At 46.7% G+C, this 18,849-nt stretch overlaps 1 protein-coding gene across 1 annotated transcript in view; it reads left to right on the top strand.

Moving 5' to 3' along the window:
* Nucleotides 1-18,849, top strand: part of TEAD4 (TEA domain transcription factor 4) — an 85,752-nt gene that overhangs the window by 3,221 nt on the left and 63,682 nt on the right. The window contains exon 2 of the mRNA XM_030549054.1: nt 3,559-3,759. Coding sequence (XP_030404914.1) covers nt 3,559-3,759 — 201 coding nt within the window. The remainder of the gene's footprint in view (nt 1-3,558; nt 3,760-18,849) is intronic.

Raw genomic sequence — 18,849 nt, forward strand, 5'->3', positions numbered from 1 at the left:
CAAAGGTGAACAAAGAATGATTTTCTTAACTTGAATTGAGATCCCCATTTACAAAAGAGAACTAGAACTACCCTTAGAGTGTAGTTTTACTCTGAAAAGTGATTCCTAAAAATGAGCTCCATATTCGTCTGTCAATAGCTGTATATCAGACCTGTTCAGCTAACAGGAAAAAAGATTCCACTACTTCTGACCACCCCAATCAAACTCCATATGCGTGCTGTGTCAAGTTCTTTCCTTGCATATCATCTCCACTACTAAAGGTTCTACAGGCCAAATCCTACCCTTAGTCACACAGGTGCAAGCCCATTCATTTCAGTGCGTTTCTGCAACTGTAAGTGACTAGAATTTGGTGAACAATTCTGCTGATGATTCACAGGAAGGAATAAAATCCAGCTCGCTCTCTGAGCTGTGTTGACTCTGCAGGGGGAACAGGAGAAAAAATGTACATTAGCCACAAAGTCAGCAGATCTGACCTTCAGTAAACATAGGAAGCAGATATGAGTAATAAGATGCCATTTTTACAAAATCATTTTTCACAATAGTACTGCACTTTAAACATCAGCTTTTAATCTTCACGTGGTTTACCAGAGACCCACAGTGGCTAAATGGGCTCATTACAGGTATACGTTTAAAGGAAAACTGCAACACACACGTGAGTTTATTGTGTAGAATAACACCACACAGAATACATGGCTTATTTTAAATAACCAGTCATATCTTTATGTACATGGATATTACCTAAAATTGTATGACTTAGAAAATGTATGTGGCCTCTCTGCATTCGAAGAGAAAATAAAAATAAAAATTCTAATTGTATCTAATTACAAAGAAAATTAATGTATATGTATATTGCACATAGGGACATTTTCAAGCTCTTCTCCACAACCATGAGGGCTAGGAGCTTACTTTGAAAGACAGAAGGAAAGCTGAGATACTCACATAATTATGTGCCCCCACAAGGTGGGACTTAATCACTGGAGTCCGCAATGCTCCTGAGAAATTTTAACTCTTTGTCTCAGGTCTTAGCTACACTACTTGGTATTGTTTTTCTGGTATAGCTATCCTGGCAAACCCCTCTAGTGTGGCTGTAGTTATACTGGCATAAAATACGCTGGTTTGGGGAACCTGAGGACTAAAATGCTTAGTTTAACTGAAATCATCAGGCTCAGTGTAGGGGTATTTGGGTTAAATGTACAGCCTGTGTTATGCAGGAGGTCGGGCTAGAGGATCTAATGGTCCCTTCTGGCCTTAAACTCTATGAAATCTATACTCTATGAAACCAGCATAAGCAATACCAGTATAAGCACGGTTACACTGCATAACGGTCTGCAGTAGGGCTTTTACTGGCATAGCTATATTTTTGGTTTTTTTATAAAAAATATTCACCCCCTAAATGACATAGTAATGCTTGTAAAAATTTTAAGTGTAGACCAGGCTTCAATTTCCCCAGTCGTAAAATGGAGAAAAGTGCCATCTTGGCACATAAGAATATATCCCACTGTTCCTAAGTTCAAAGGGTCAGTAAGTTGTTCTGCCCTGCATTTGCCTTCCTAGTTAAACTAACCTACTTTGTAGGGTTTTTTGAGAGGGTTAGGTAGATGTTTGTCAAGTGCTTTGGATATGAAAATGTGCACACGGGTGAAGTATTTTTATAATGGAAAATGAAACTGAAAGAATTGGCGGTGCTGCAGGGAGTGGTGTGGCTGACTCATTAGAGAGGGGCTCTTTCTTCTTCAGTCAGTACTGACCCTAATGTCTCCGTGCATGGCAGGACAGGGTGCTGTGCTGCAGGGAGTGGGGTGGGTAACTTGAGAAGAGGTGCTCTATTCCTTCTGACTCAGTGCTGACCCCAGTGTCCCAGTATGGGGTAGTGCAATAGTTTTTGAAGTTCGGGTTGCGATTCAGTACTGGGTTGCGGAATGCAAAGCACTAGGTCGCCTTGCTCAGCACTCACTGGCGTCCAGACAGTAAAAACAAGTAGCCCCTACTGTTCTGACATCATGCTGCACCCTGAAAATGGCCAGCAGCAGGTCCAGTTCATAGGCAGGGAGGCCACAAGGCTCTGCACACTGCCCCCAATCCAAGCACTGGCTCTGCACTCCCGCGGGCCAGGAACCAGCCAATGGGAGCTGGGGCGGGTGCAGTGCCTGCAGGCAAGAGCCGCGTGGAGCCGCTTGTGTACCTCTGCCTAAGAGCTGGACCTGCTGGCTGCTTCTGGGACACAGTGTGGTCTGTGGTGCCAGGATGGCATGAAGCCTGCCTCTGCACCCCAGCTGCGCTACTGACTGGGAGCCACCGGAGATAAGCCTGCACCCCAATTCCCTGCCCCAGTGCTGAGCCCCCCACAAATCCAGAGCCCCTTCCTGCACCCCAACCCCCTCATCCCCAGCCTCACCCCAAACCCGTCTCATCCCAGAGCCCCCTCCCAGATCCTGAATCCCTCATTCCTAGCCCCACTCCACACCCTAACCCTCTGCCCCAGCCCTGAGCCCCCTCCCACATCCCAAACCTCTCACTGGGTGACAGGCATCAACAATTTTCTTCAACTGGGTCACCAGAAAAAAAAAGTATGAAAACCACTGGAGTAGTGGATGTTGTGTTGCTTGGAAGTGCCAGCTTTGCGGTCAGTAAAGTTTTTTTAGCCTCTGTCCCCTGTTGCAGGAGATTGGGCCACTACTTATGCACCCCAGGGACAAAGAGTTTAGAAAGCATCAGAAAAATCAAATGCTCGTGGAAAGGGAATGTTTTAATGGCCTTTCTGTCTCCAGTCCCTCATGGGAATGAGGCCTACGAAAAAGGAGTCCTCAGCAGGTTAATGCCAATCTGCCTCTCAGAGGGACCTGGGAGCTGTTCCTTCCTGCACTGGAGGTGGTGCTTAAAATAGTCTGGAGGGGGGGGGAGGGAATTCATCAACCTAGTTCTCACCCACTTGACACTATTTGCAATTTGTGTTAATATTTATTACAAAATAATCACAGCCAGTTTTTAGCTCATGAAATTATTTAAATCTCTTGTCTGTCCGTGTTGTTCAGTGAGCAGGGAGTGCCACCCCAGAACTCCCCGAGGCAATAGTTTTCAGTGTTAACTCCCTGGCCTTTGCTAGCAGTGGTGACTGTCCCACGGAACAACCCCCCTTCCAAAGTCCTTCCCGAGGGGAGGCCACCGCACCCCACCAGTGTGAGTGGGGAACCAGGCCAGCCCCGCGTGTGGCTGGCTCTGCCAGCCCTGCCCTGCCCAGCGGGAGCTGCTCGCCTGCAGCCCACCAGCACAATCGCCCCCAATCGCCCCCAAAGGGTCCCAGTTGTGGTTGGACTATTCCTGGAGGTTTCAGCCCATGACGGCCTCTTTAATTACAGATTCGTCTTTGCTGCCTGGAGACTCCAGGACAATCCTGGAGGGTTGGCCACCCCCTCGCTGCAGTGATTTCACGCCTCCTCCGCTTTGCCCCTGCGGCTCCTGGCCGAGGTCCGGCGGCGGGAGCTCACTCCTTCCTCTGCGGCTGCCGGAGTTTCCTCTCGCCCCTGCCTGGGCTGGGCCCGTTTCTCCCCCCGCCCCAAGTCTCCTCCCCCGCTGCCCCGGCCGGAGGCGAGTCCTGGTCAGCTTCGTTCCCAACTCCACCCCCCCGCCGGGCCCCCTCCCTCGGCTGCGTGCATTTCATACCAGCCTCATTCCGCGCATTCCGGCCTCGCTCCTGCCACACGCCGCCCGCCCGGGGGGGTGGGAGCGGCCCGGCCCCCTCCCCTCCGCTCCGCTCGCCAGGTGGGTGCTTCCCTCGGGGGCGCGTCCAGCCCCCCCGGCCCGGCCCTGCTCTGCCCTCCGGCCCCGGCCGCTTCCCTCCCTCCCGGCCAGCCGCGGCTCCCAACTTCCTGCTGGTGCTCGGGGACCTGGGAAAGGAGCCCACCAAGCGCAGGGCGGAGCCGCTCCACGGAGCGCGGCTGCCCATAACTTTGTGCCGGACGCGGCGGGGGCTGCACTCAGTGCGCTCGCCAGGTCCCTCCAGCCCGGTCCTGCGGCGCTAGGCTAGAGGCTGAGCCTCCCCCAGCCCCGACTCCCAGCGCCCAGAAGAGGGGGTGGGGAGCAGGAAAGAGCGAGCCTGAGCCACGCCGCGGGAGTAACCCGCCCCTGGTCCTTTTGGCAGCAAGTCCCGGAGCTGAAGGCGGAAAAAGGGAGGCGGATTTGAAGCCGGTTCCTCTGCATGTAGGGAACAAGCACCAGCCTCGACTCTCCAGGTCAGGAAATGCGATTGCACCGCCCGCTTTCGCAGCGGCCAAGAGGGTGGGGGATGGGGGGCGTGGGGGAGAGGAGGGAACTGAAGGGGCCTTGAGGAAGGGGGGTGGGGGCGGAAGGAGAAAGGCACAAATGTACAAAGAAAGAGATCGGGAAACTGATGGAGGCTGCTGGCTGGCTCCCCCCGTGCACCTCCCAAACTGGAGGAACTTGCTGCTTTGGAAGAAAATAGCAGCGCTTATGGAAAAGTCCCTTATTATTCAACAGAGTGAGCACCTTTTAGTGAGTGATTTTCATTGTTTTACTACACCAGGAATGGAATTCTCTAGTTACATTTAAATTCTGTAGGATGGGCCACAAACCTACAGGAAAGTTATGAGTTCCTGTAGGACTTTGCCATAAGGGCGAGAGAATGTTCTTTTGGGCATCAGTTATTCAAAACTGGAGCAGGATGAGCGGAGTTGGGGGATTTACTGATCTTTTCCCATGTGTGGAAGGTTCTACTTAAAAACAACCTCCGGGGTGAAACACAGGAGCTAAGTCCATTGCAGCCTGGAGCGAAGGCGTCCCTGTCTATATTTAAAGTGGTGAAGTCCTGTGGGTTCTTTGGGGGTGAAAGGAGTTATATAAATATAAGGTGGGATTGCTTTTTTTTTTACGGAAACTTGGCCTCGAGTGATTGTTAATCTTTAAAAGCTGAAATCAGTGTGACTCCGCCGCAAATAAACCACATTAAATACTTTTTAAACACAGGGTGGAAGGAGACTGGTTTTGTTCCTGTTTCCTGCCGCTTGGAAAAGATCGGCTGCCACCAGACTTGATTTTGCTGTCTGTCTGCAACATTGCAGGAACCATGTGTCCACCTGTCTGTCCATCTGTCGGTGTAGATGTCAGAGGGTTTATTGTCTCTGCTCCTAGGGCGTTGGGTAATGGGGAGGAGTGAGCAGCGCAGAAGGGATAGAGAGGCTGAACAGTAAGGACTGGGACCTGATTAGAAAGGCTGCTGCTGCGTGTAAGCGTTCTGTGTTTTTCTCACGGTACAGAAGAGACCGGTCTCCGCTGTAAGGGGATTGTTTATTTGTTCACAGACAAACTTTGTGGCTCTCACTGGCTCTCTAGCCCTTAGAGGTACTAAAGTCAGCCTGTTGCTGCATATCACCTTACAGAGTTTCCCTAAATCCTGGCCTGGACTTTGCAGTCACTCACTGAACTACAGTGTATATACTTGTCTAAGACCATGGGACAAAAAGAGACTTTCAGTGGAAATTGCCAGCTGATCATATCAAATATATTTGTTTGGTTGTTTGTTTCTAGAGAAATTAAGATTTCAACCAGAATACAATGAATTAGAAAATGTGAGATTTCATGTTGATATTAGGTGATAGGAGTCTCTTCCACCTCTTCTCACTTTCTTGCATGTGCTTTTGTATTTTATATTTTGAAGTCTTTCTTTTAAAAAAAATTAATATATGAAAATACAGTAAAAACAACTAGTTTAGCACTTCAATGGAAATCAATATCACAACAGCACTGACAGTTTCTGGGGGGTTTCCATCAGCCAGTGACTGTTCTTGTGAGTCATACTATGGAGAAGACAATCGGAGACAGCAAATTTAGAATAAAGAATTGTAAGAATACGCTCTGGGATTTTCTCTCTAAGTCACTTGACTTCAGCATGGAGAACGCTATACAGAGGACTGGGATGGCTGTTGAACAGTAAAGTGTTCACAGTAACTTCTGCGCAATACACACTGTTATGCGTGATGGTTACAGTGGTCTTCACAGCTTTTTGTCCCCAGTTTTGTGTAAGTTTTTACATCTAAAATTCAGGTATGCCATTGCTAAAGCTGGGTCTCAGAATTTTTGGTTCTGTAGCAAATGAGCTCAGTCAGCCCTGGGGGAGTTCAGAAAGTTAACTCTCTCTGACCAGTCCATTAGGATATTTCAGAGGGAAGCAGCAATTCAGCCTTATCTGTTCATAGAAATGAAAGACCAGTTACTTCCTCCAACTCATCATCCCTCTCTTGGGCAGTGGGATGCAATGCAGAATTGTTCCCTAAAACCCATTTGATATTGTTTTGTTCAATCTGGTTTTTAAAATGCCAAGTGATCAAACTTCCACCACTTCCCATGAGAGGCGTTTCCACACCCTAATTTGTGTCACTGGCAGGAACGTTTTCCTGATATTCAGTCTAATTTTCCTTTTCTTAACATTCCATTACTTCTGTTTATGCCTCAGTGTACCACACTAGGTAATTCATCCTTTTCTCTCCATGGCGTTTACACCCTTTAAGTACTTGTGAACTGTTATCATGTCCCTCTTAGCCCTTTTGTCATCAACCTATACTTTTAATCTCTCCTCATAAATCATTTATCCCCAGCATCTCCACCATTTTTTGGGGGGAAGGGATAGCTCAGTGGTTTGAGCATTGGCCTGCTAAACCCAGGGTTGTGAGTTCAATCCTCAAGGGGCTATTTGGGAAACTGGGGTAAAAATCTGGGGATTGGTCCTGCTTTGAGCAGGGGGTTGGACTAGATGACTTCCTGAGGTCCCTTCCAACTCTATGATTTCTTCTAGGCTTCTAATTGTTTGTGCTACTCTTCTCTGAACTCTCTCCAATTTGTCATCATCCTGATGGTGACATGGGTTCCAGGATGAAATGCACTGTTTCAGACATGGTCATGCCAGGGCTAAAGAGAGGACTAGTGTCTCTTTCAGTGAAGTGATGTCTGACAAAATGATATTGATCATTTATGCAGCCATATTGCCTTGTAAACTCATATCTGATTTGTTCTGTATGCCCATTCTAGGGTGTCTTTAAACAGTGCTGCTTCCAAGGTTTTCCCCTCACATTGTATATCATACCATTTCCCCCTAATTGTACTGGCTTCAATTTTTCCACATAAAATCTTGTTTTGCTTTTTTCTGCCCTTGTTTGTTTCTAAGCTTCCTTGGCCCCTTTAAATCATCTCTCTTCATTGGTGTTTGTAACTCTGATTCGGCATCATCTGCAAATTTCATTAATGTGACATTTATTCAGTCTCCCAAATCATTAATTAAGATGTTAAATAAAACTGCACTAACATCAATCCCTGCAACTCCTCATCAAGCGCTGCTCCCTCCTTGATATACTGTTATTTATCATTCTCCTTTGCTTTGCAACCTCTATGTCAATTTTCCATCCATTGGAGCCAATCTGAGTTACTTTTTCAGTTACAATTTCCTGGAAGAGAAACAAATGCTTTCCTAAATCTAAACTTATTACATTATCTACAACCTTCCTTTCATTTGCTAACTTTGCAATTGTCCCCACTCGAAAAGCAATCGAGTTTGTCAAGATTTACAGTGGACTTTATAAACTCATATTGCTTTGTTCATGATTCACTGCCATCCATCTAGGCATCTCTCTGTCTAGGCATCTATGTTGTGCTTATCACCATGGTAAATCAGCACCTAGTATGTTACCCCTTAGAGCCCTGATCCAGCAAAGAGCATTACAAAAGCCCAGGATTCTGCCTGCATGGAGCTACTTGCAGGATCTTGCAAAAGATAAGTAGTTACTCCACCCCTTGTAGTCTCCTCTTTCTGGAGAGTATTCAATCACTCCCAATTGTTTTGTATATCAGACAAAGTAGGTGTTTTCCTGCCAGGGAAGGGCAGGTTTTTAGCATGGGCCCCAGTCTTGGGCTGTTTTGTAAGCTTTTAGTTCCCCTGTTCATATCTCATTTTTTTTATACCAATGCCACTAGCTTGGTGGTGTATTCCAGCTGCTGGGCTTCAGTGCACGGGGTAGGACATGGTCATTTGGAGCTGGGTATGTGTCTTTGGAGCTTCTCCTGTGCTGTTGTCATAGAGAAAAATAAATTAGCATAGTTCTCACACTGTTTCCCTTCAAACAGTATGGCAACCATTAATGAGAGTTGTCCAGTCAAAGTCTAATCCCCACTAACCAATGGCTGCAGGGCAATAAGGAAGGGAGGAAAGGTCAAGAGGGCACTGAGCACCTGTAAGGTGAGAAGTGAGTGTGTGAGACAGCACAGCTATGGAATGATGCAGAAATAGGGTTGATGTGATGATTTGTGTCAGCCCATCCGGGCTGAAAATATCCTGCCTGAGTTAGCCTCTGGATAAAAAACCACGAATAGTGTACCCAGTGCAGGGAATGTACCTGGGACCGGTGTGATTTAAAGGGACACCCTCAACTTAAATCTAGTCTGTTTAAAAAACAGAGTTAAAGTGGTTTGAGGTTCCATGCCTGCCTCTGAATCCCTCTGCCAATGTTTGTACATTTACAATATCATTTTCCTAATTTTAAAAAAAAGCTTTCCCCCCCTGTTGCTGTGTGAAGGACCCACACAAACAGGGGGAACTGACTATACAGAGGAAACAATGAAAATGGCCAGATCACATCAATCAAGTAAGCTAATTGGAAAAACAAAGACAAATAATAGTATGTCTCTAATATCTCTCAGTCATAGATGTTACATGTAGCCATAGCTAAAAGAAATTCAGACAAAAATGTAAACTTGACAGTGTCCCTTTAAGAACCTAGTTTTGCTTGGCAGGGGGCCCCTCTTGCCCTGCAAATTAACCCACTGAAGGTCTATAACCTGCTGACCTTCCCTGGGAAAGGGGGCTGGGAGATCAGAGAGACAAACGATAGGGCCTGCAGGAGATACTTTCTCATAATAGGTGAGGGAAATTTAACCTGTGTGTGGCCTTTTTCTTTCACTTTCAATTGGTGCTACAGTTTGACCTCTATGAAAGAGGCACCTGGTTTGGGATTATAGATAGCGAGGTCCTTGTGTCTTGTGATGTTTTCTTTTTTTCTTTCTGTGAAAAGCCTAATAATTCAGCACCCTAGAAAATGGGGAGACTTTGTTAACACAGGCCAGTGGGCCCAATTCTGATCTCAGTTACACTAGTGTAAATCGGGAGTAGTGGAGTGACACTTGTATCAGACTGAGGTGAGCCCAGAATTGGGGCCAGAGTGTTCTGTATCTGCTTGTACGTGCCCTGTTACAAATGGATTAATCTGATAATCTTTCATGAATACTGGCTCTGTAGTACAATCCAACTGCTTCTGAGTAACAAGCTGTAAACTTTCAGTGGTTTCAAAGTGCATACCCCAAAAAAGGGGTATTGGGACATCTCCTGGGCTCATGCAAACATTCCTGCCAACCCCCGGTGCTGGAGATAGACTCTGTTATGTGGCTCATCTGTTTCCCAGGCATTCCTTAGACCTCAGTTCAGCAAAGTACTTAACATCTTTCTTTAAGTGTGTGCTTAATTCCAACTGCAGTCAGTGGGACTCAAGCACATGTCTAAATGCTTTACTGAATCAAGGCCTTATTTTAGGTGATTGGAGTGGCATTAAGTACAAATTTGTTTCTCGAGGCCACTGAAGGCAGTGACTCGGTGTGTGGGTACTAACTGCCTTGCTAATGTTAGGCAGGAGGGCATGCAGATTGTTATCCAGAGCAGGCAGTCAGATACCATGATGATGGCCAAATACAGAAACCTAGATAAAGAGAGCACTACAGATCTAGGGCTCTGATGGTATGGCTACACAGTAATTAAACACCTGAAGCTGGTCTAGATCAGCTAACTTGGGCTCATGTGGCTCAGGCTATGGGGCTGTAAAATTGATATGTAGATGTTTTGGGCTCGGGCTTTGGGACCCTGTGAAGAGGAAGGGTCCCAGAGTCTTGGCTCCAGCCCGAGCCCTGGCTCCAGCCCGAGCTCATATGTTTACACAGCAATTTTTAGCCTGAGTTATCTGAGCTGGGCTGTGCCACGAGTCTTTTATTCCAGTGTAGACATACCTGGAGTCTGTATATTCAGAACTGCAATCAGTGCTTACAGCTGCTCAGTTGAGTCTCTTGTGATACTCAACCCACGTTCAAGTGCTGCAGTTGCTGGGTGCTGGCTTTGTCCTGAAGTTGAATATTTTAGGCACTCGGGGCAGGATTTTCAAAAGCAATAAATATTTGGACTAACTCTGTTCCCATCGGAGCTCTCCTGAAGTTTTACCATTGGCTGAATGCGAGCTGAGTTAGACCAATGTTGAGTGCTTCTGAAAACTCCAGCCTTGAAGGCTAGCGAAGAGGCTGAGAGGCAGCAAGGGTGTAGGGCAGTGGTTCTCAACCAGTGGGCCAGGAGCCTTTGGAGGGCCATGAGCAGGTTTCAGGGGGTCCGCCAAGCATGACTGGTGTTAGACTCACTAGGGCGTGGGACAGAAAGCCGAAGCCCCACTGTGCAGGACTGCAGCCCGAGCCCCACCACCCGGGGCTGAAGCCTGAGCAACTTAGCTTCATAAGTACTACTTGTGGTGTGGGGCCCTGGGCAGTTGGCCTGCTGGCTATCCCGGAACCTGGCCCTGACTTTTGTATTCAGAAAAACAGGTGTTGGCGTGGAGTTTCAATAGTGGCGGGGGCAGGGGGTGCTCAGAAAGAAAAAGGTAGCCACTAGACTGGGCGTTCTCAACAACCCAGGATTGGGGAATTAGGAGATCTTGATCCCAATTTTCAAAAGTGACAGAGATTTTGGGCTCCTCAGTTTTTGGATATCCAATGAGACACTTTGCAGGGGCCTGGTGTTCAGAAAGTGCTGAGCACCTGTCCTGTGAAAATTAGGCCCCTTTCAGATGTCTCAGGTTGGGTGTCCAAAATCAGTTGTTATTTTTGAAAAGTTAGTCCTTCGTTCTTATCTGGGCTCTGCCACCAATTGTGAGTAGGTGAGCCACTTTGCTCTTTTGTGCCTCAGTCTCTCCATATGTAAAATGGGAATAGTGATATTTTCACCTCCTGTGTTAACTTGGGCTGGGATCTTCAAGAGTTTTGACTTTCAGTGGATTTGGGTGTCAAACTCCTGTAGCCTTCTTTGTTATTCCCAGCCGTCAGTGATCGCATGAGGAATAATCATTGGCAAAGCACTACAAATGACTTAGTGTTTTATTATAGTAGTTTCTCTCTAGAGAGACCTAAGCATTTTAAATAGTGACTCTACAAGCTTGTCTAAGCTTGAATGAACCATTGTGTTTTAACAAACACACGTAAACTAACACGGTTGATAATTCCAGTGTGGACGAGGACACAATTATTTTAGTTGACTCTGGTTCGTTCTCTCACTTGTTTTATATCGGTATAGATCCTTCCACTTCAATATCACCAATCCCAATTTCCTCTGTCATGAATGAAAGCAGAATCAAGCCCTGAGTCCATGCGTGCTCTTTTGAGTTCTGTGTTCTGTTCTCTCATCATCACAAATGGCACTTACTGGATCTTGCCAAAGGCCACACACGCAGTCTTATCTCATTGCATCCTGTTTGACTACGTAATCAGGGGCTGCACTGATGGAAATTCTCATCCCTCCTTGTTTTGATTTGTATCACTGTGCTGGACACTGCATCCTCTCTCTGGTTCAGACCAGGCTGAGCTGCTGCACTCATTTAAGACTCTTGTTTTGCTTTACTCAGGAAGTCAGGTGTCATGTGCGCAGCAGCTGCTGCAGGGAGATTCAGTGTACCAAGCAAACTGAGCGCGTGCTTGGGCTTGTATTAAGCACTCAGTGAGAACCCAGGCTTGCGTGTGATACGATCTCAGAGTAGCAGTGCTACAAAAGACCTTTCCTTTACAAAACAGACTTGTCCGGTAGTGAGACAGACACAGCAGTCGCGCTATGCGGTCTGGAGAAGCAGTGACTCTGTCAGTTTGTCTGACATACATAACAGAAATCTCAGTTCTCCTTTACTCCCTGCCTATCCTTGTGCTGCTGCTCACCTTATCCCACTACCAGCAAAGTTCATACTTCACCGGTTACTTGCATTTGAAGCTTTTTGCAAATCCAAATATTCCCGAATATCATTCAAATGACTAGGCTTCTGAATCTCCCTCAAATTTCAGCAGCAGCGTAATTACCCTTCCTTATGATGAAGCCTATCTTGGGTCAAGATTTGTGCTAATTTCCTTCCCATCAAGAATACAGGGATCAAGAACTCTCTCTGCAACTGCACCTATTGAGTGCTGCTTAGCGCAGTACAATGCTGTACAAGGCACAGATAGCTATTAAGACTGCCCCTGCTTCAAAGAGTTTATAATCCAAAGAAGCCAGACAAAGAGTAAATAGGATGCACTGGGAATGACTAGGATGTAAAAGTACATTCTGCAGAATTCCTGATGAATTGTACATCAGGGAAGAATGGAGTCTTCAGGAGGAATTTGAATGAGGAGACGATGGAGGCTGCGTGGATTAGAATGGAGGGAGTTGCATGGAAGAAAGGCCGGATGTGAGAGAAATGGATTAATGGGGCCTGGTGTCACTGGGGGAGCAGAATGGTCAGGGAAGAGACTAGATTAGAGGTGAAGGCCAGGGCAAATTCCTGAAAGGACTTGGAAATGAGGAGAAGTCTATAAACTTGGGTTTTGCTCCAGCTCCCACTAAAGTTAATAAAAAAACTCCCAGGGCGAAATTGAAGTCGATGGCAACATCCCCATTGATTTCAGACAGTCCCTGCCCCAAAATGCTTATTGACTCATATTAATGTTTGCTGCCCTTCTCTTTTCCCCTGCAAACTTTAGCTAACCTCATGTATTCTTGTATACCTGCCTCCTTCTCCATTTCCAGTCGTTTCCCTTCCTGAAGACACATTTATTTATTGCATGCATTCTTCTTTTTCAGGGGAAGTGAGCCATAATTAGTGTCCCTTGGGATTTCTGGGCCTCCTTCCACTCTGGTGAGTTTCAGTGCTATTTCCCATTGCACCTTACCAGCTAGATTTCTTAATTCCCCAACATATGCCTTCCTCGCATCAAAAGCTTTTGTACTGCTGCATTGTGTGAACACATCCCTTGTCGTGCTGAATTCAAGTAATTGATGGTTACTGGTTTCAGGTTTCCTATCGTTCTCAGTCAGTGCCTCCCTCTGAGTAAGAAGCAGCTGTAGAGTGCCTTCTTCTCTGGCTGGAATCTTCACTCTGAGTTGTTAGTTGGCATCTATGCTATCTTAGGAAGGTTTCTGCAGGTGTCTGTTTGGATGGTATTTGTGACTCAACAGACATCTAATATAATAGTTAAAATCCTCTACAAGAACAGTGTTTCATGACTCAGCACACCCTGAGTTTAGCCCAAGGATTTTTCATTATTTGTATTACAGGGATGCCCAAGGGTCCCTACCAAGATTAGGGTACCATTGGGCACTGTACAGACACATAGCAAGTGATAGTTCCTGCCCTGTTTACAGTCCAAATACATAAGACAGACTAAGAGTGAGATGGGAAACAGAGGCACAGAGACTTGCTGACGGAATACAGTATATTGGGGCAGAACCACGACTAGAATCTTTGTCACCTGACTTCCAGCCCAGTGCCCTATCCACTAGAGCACACTGCCTTTCCTTCCCACGCTGGTGTCCAGGAGGCATGTAGCAGGGGATCTGTGCCTAACATATTGTGCCTGATACTGACTCACTAGCAGGGAGAACACTTACGCAAAGCAGCTCTAAGAAAGCTGAACAACTGTAGACAGCTGGCTGCAATACTTCACAACCCCAGGAAAGTATGATTTTGTGTTGAGTGGAGCAGCTGTCACAAACACTGCAGAGGAAGCTGCTACCAACAGTAATAACTTAGAGGATAGATATTAGGAAGCAGATGTGTCAGATTATGGAGTCTGTGTTAAGGATGCCCTCCCTATCAATGAGGCCTCTGCTGAAGGGCCCTTGGCAGCTGTCTGTCCCTGCAGGAACTCTGAATCTCAATGAGATGCTATGTGTGAGAGGGAAGAGAGCAAGCACTGAAATTACCAGTGCTGGGGAGAACAATTGAACTGAAGCTGTTGGAGCTGTAAGGGTTATGCCCTGTTGGTTTTGTGTTCGTTTTCCACTGCCCACAGAGGTAGTACATTAAAACAAAGCAGTAGGGACAGGCCACGGCAAAGAGAAACCAAGGGAAAAAATAGGAACTAAGCAGAAGGAAGTGTAGTAGTGGTGGTGTGAGGGGCCAGCCTGTTTGACCTCTGCGAATGTGGGTGTGGCCCCCCCAGAACACAAGTAGCCACCTCTCTACAAAAAATGAAGAGGAGAAGGGCTTCAGAAATAAGCATCAACTTGTGATGGGGGAAGAGAGAATGAGAAACAGGGAAAAGGAGTAACAGTCACTAGCTCAAAATGAGGGCGCCCAAAAGGGACATGGAGAAGAGAATTCCTGACAACACCCACTGCTCTAAATCAGTGGACAGTGCCCAAAGGAACCTGCCTGGATCTGTGAGTTCAGAGTGAAAGGAAATAGGTAGAGGTGGGTAGAAAACAGAATTTACATTGTGTGGGAAATTCCGACATTTCAAAATTTGGTTTTGTTCCAAATCTGCAAGTCCATGTTTCAAAATTTTTCTGCAAAATGGGAAGCCTAAAAAATATTTGATTTAGAAACATTGAAAAATTTTGTTTTAGATAACAGCTAAAGATCATATTTAGATGTTACCTGAATTGTTTCATTTTGGTTAATGTCAAAGCATGATATATACAAAATATTTTATACTATTACGTTTCATATGAAATATACTATATGTTAAATATATGTAACATTTCTAATATAATACATAAATAAAACAATACTGTTAATATGAAAATCAACATGTATTGAAATGATGACATTGAAATGGGACATTTTTACCTTATCTAAATGAAACATTTTGACACAATCCAAAGGAAACAAGAAAGTCAAAACAAATCATTTACACTTTTTCCTGTCAAAACTTGCAGTTACATCAACACATTCCTGAAAAATGTTTTGATTGCAACAAAACTGCATTTTCTTGTTCTGTTGAATTTTTTTTGGCCAGCTCTAGAGGTAGGCTGGGCTATTGCAGAGAAGCCTCCCCTTCCCTCAGCCCCCAATCCAGCTTTCTCCTCTGGGTTATTTTGGCCAAGTGTAAAGGGCCAGATGGACAGTCCTGTAAATTGAAGTCTCAGGCAAAAGAGAGCAGGTACAGTGCAGGTAGCAGCAGTTCCAGCTTCCATGTCACTATGGCTCAGCCCTGATCCCTATTGAGAGATGGTCAAAAGTTCTGGCCAAACTCAGACCCATTTGACTGAGTTCTCCTTTCATGCTAGTATGCGTCAGGAGTAGTTTTAGTGAGTGCATCAGTCAAGGGAGAATCAGGCCCAATGGGTGGGAAAGCTGGAGTCAAATGCTCTTGGGCTTCTGATCTGCTTAGAGTGTGAAAAAGTTGGCAGAGAGATGGAAAAAATCAGGAGGAAGAATTAAAGTGAGAGAACTTCTCATGAGAAAGAAATAAATGTGGTGTCTGTATATGGCACGTCTGTCTAGTTTGGAGAGATCATCTATCCCTGTGATAAACCAGAGGTTCCCCTTTAGCTGCAGGGGTGCTGGAACAGTTTGTATCGTGAGGGTGCAGAAAACCAAACTATAAACTCTGTATATGATAGAATCCACTTCAAGCTAGGGGCTGCAGCAGCACCCCTAGGTCCAGCAGCTGTGTTTGACTGGACAAACATTTAAAAACGAAGATTGAGTATGACTTGGGGATGGGCCAAGGGGTTCAAATGACAGTTTGCTAACAAACCTGCAAAACCAAGAAATAATGAGTAGGCTTCACAGCACTTGGACTCTGCAGACGTTGCTTGATCCTAATGCAGATGTGTCCCCCCCAGCACAGCGCTGTGGCTATGCAAGTATAGTGCCCGTAGTGTAGACCCAGCCCTGCAGTGAGTACTGGCCTCAGATGGGTTAGAATGAACAGTGACCTAGAGGTGCAAGATGAGAAGCATGTAAAAAAATATTGGGGAGCTTCAAGATTGCCAGTGTCTGAACATGAGTCTTCTCTCTTCGTACATACACCAGTGTACATACACCAGTGTATCTCCACCGATTTGTGCCAGCCTGAGAGAGATGGGACTGCTGCCTCTTTGCTCCCAAAGGCCCCTTCGTGCTCCCCACACACCTCCAGGGTCTGTAAGGGCTTGCCAAAGCAAACAGTCAGTGGTCAGCAAGCAAGAGTGTAAATCTACCTCGCACTAGGGTGCTGCCCACTGTCTGTGTGGCCCCTGCAGCCACACACTAAAAGTTCCCTAGTGAACTTTGAGCTACTTCCACATCAAAGAGGGGCAAATCACAGTGCACTAGGAACTTTTCTTGTGCGGTAGCAGCATCCACATGGACAGCTGGTGCTTGACAGGCTGGGATTCTCGGGGAAAAAAATTTTGGTTGCCGCTCTCACACTTTTTCCTAAAATACTTAATTAGCTTTAGGAAAACCAAATAAATACACACAGATACCCGTCTAAATCAATTTAATTTATTTATTGCTAGCTAGTGAGTCTGTTGGGAAAAATGACATAAACAACCAAGTATCACTTTTCCCAGCAGACTTACTCAGCCCTGGCAAATCTGGGGGCAAATTAAGCCCTGGCTGGAGAATCAGGGGAGGCAGTGGGGGCCAGGGGAGATGAGGGTGGGAGGCTGGGGGCGGCAGCAGGAGGCCGGAGCTTGAAGCCCCGTGCCAGAGGATAGGGCCCAGTGACAGAGCCCAAATCTGTTTGGCTGGAGGTCAGGGCCTACCACTGCACAGGCAGAGCCTGGAGCTGGAGCCCAGAGCCCCGTGCGCTGTCAGAGCCTGCTGCCCCATCATGCCTGGGAAGGCAGGGAACTCGCCAGCTCCTACAGCATTGTGCCCCAGCTGACTCCAGATGGGGGCAGGGCCCAACCCCTGCTAGTGGCCCCAGCAACCAAACACCAAGGCAGTGCATCCAGGAGAAACTTTGCCTCCCTGCCCCCATCACAACCCAGGAGCTGTGGCTTCAAGAAAAGCCCCTGGTGGCTGCATTTGAGAAATGCTGCATGGGAGACAGATTAATACCCCAGCTTGCCACACACATAGGGCATGTCTTCGCTGGCAGTGTTAAAATGCTGCTGCTTGTGTAGTCGTGGCATAGCGCTGAGAGAGCTCTTAAAAAACCCACCTCTACGAGAGGACTAGCTATCAGCACTATGTTCTTTCACACCCCTGAGTGAGAAAGTTGCAGCACTCTAAAGTGCCAGTGTAGACAAACTCTAACTATTTGTTAGAGACTTAAGAGTGTCATTCGAAGTCAGTAGCACTTACATGAATCCCAGGAACTGACTGACTCTCTGGCACCAGCCTGCATGTTTTCTCCATGGTCTTTTCCTCCTGGCCTCGCCCTGTTGAGCCAGAGTTCATGGGCTCCACTTCCCATCACCCTGAGGGTTGTTGGCACAGATTTTCCCCAGAGTTCAGTTAAGTGATCTGCTCGTGACCATAAGTGCTGGAACAGGGGGATCAGGAGGCCATGGCCTCTCCTACTTTTTACCAGCTTTAAGGGCAAATGACGGTGGAGGGGGGCAGAGAGGAACGAGCAGGGGGGCCTCGGGGGAAGGGGCGGCACAGGAGCAGGCGCCTGTGGCCCCCCCCCCCCACTTTCAGAGTGCTTCCTCTGCTCCTGCCTGTGACTCGTGGGACTTCTCTACACAGCAAAATGTGTGCATTTCAGTTGAATTCGCTCCATTTCCTTGCTACAGCATGGCCAGCTCAAACAGTCTAAAAGGTGTTAAGCTGCATACATGGCCTTAAGGGGTGGCTGTAGGTGAGTTCACACCCATGAAAAACACACATTTTGGTTCCTAACGGGCCCTACTTTCACTAGGCTATAGCCAGGGCTACATTAGGGTACAAGATGTGTCTTTACGCGTTCGCTAACGCGTGTTGTAATCCAATGAGCATGAGGCAAGTTGTAGTTTTAAGGTGGTAATCGGTCAGGGTCAATCTTTAGGGCTGAACGTGTGTTAAAACTACAGTTTACTTTGTGCCTTCTTGGATTTTAACATAAAAACTCGCCTTTTATCATAGCATAGACAGGGTCATACTCAGGGCCCCAGGGAGCAAGAGTGTTTTTTAGCACCTCTTTTCTCATGCTTAAACTTGTGGCTTTTTCCTTTTTTCTCTTCTTGAGTCTCCACTGAGGAGACCTGACTCAAAGGTCTGTCTCTCATTCACCAGTAGCAGAATCTTTTGGATGTTTGAATAACCTTCTGCAGAGCACCTGCCAGTGGAGTAGGCTGTTGGTGATTGACATCTGGCGCTGGGGCAACTACTGTATTATTCACTCATTGTATGCTCTCTTAAAGGCACAGTAACAGTGCCTGCTTGGTTCAGTTCTCACTACAGCTTGGGTGTCATGTTGTTAAGGACTGAGTTTCAATCACCCCGATGCCTTTATCTTCCTTTCCCATGTTTTCTGCGGGGATGGGAGACACGGCGATGGGACCTAGCATCCAGTTCCTTGGAGTTCAGTGGGAAACAATGCAATCCCCCTGTCATAGTATAATTCCCAAATCTGGACCTTAGCGTCCAGGATATGTGTACTAGCATATGTCCTCTAAGCTTAATTACCAGCTTAGATTCTGTAGCGCTGCCACCAATCAGGAATTTTTAGGGCCTGATACCCTCTGGTCCCCCCAAAACCTTCCCAGGGGACCCTAAGACCCAGATTCCTTGAGTCTCACAACAAAGGGAAATAAACCATTCCCTCCCACCTCTTTACCTCCTCCCAGATCTTTCCTGCCTGGGTACACTAGGAGATACCGTG

The sequence above is a fragment of the Gopherus evgoodei genome, chromosome 1, assembly GCF_007399415.2.
Source record: "Gopherus evgoodei ecotype Sinaloan lineage chromosome 1, rGopEvg1_v1.p, whole genome shotgun sequence".
Lineage (NCBI taxonomy): Eukaryota > Metazoa > Chordata > Testudines > Testudinidae > Gopherus > Gopherus evgoodei.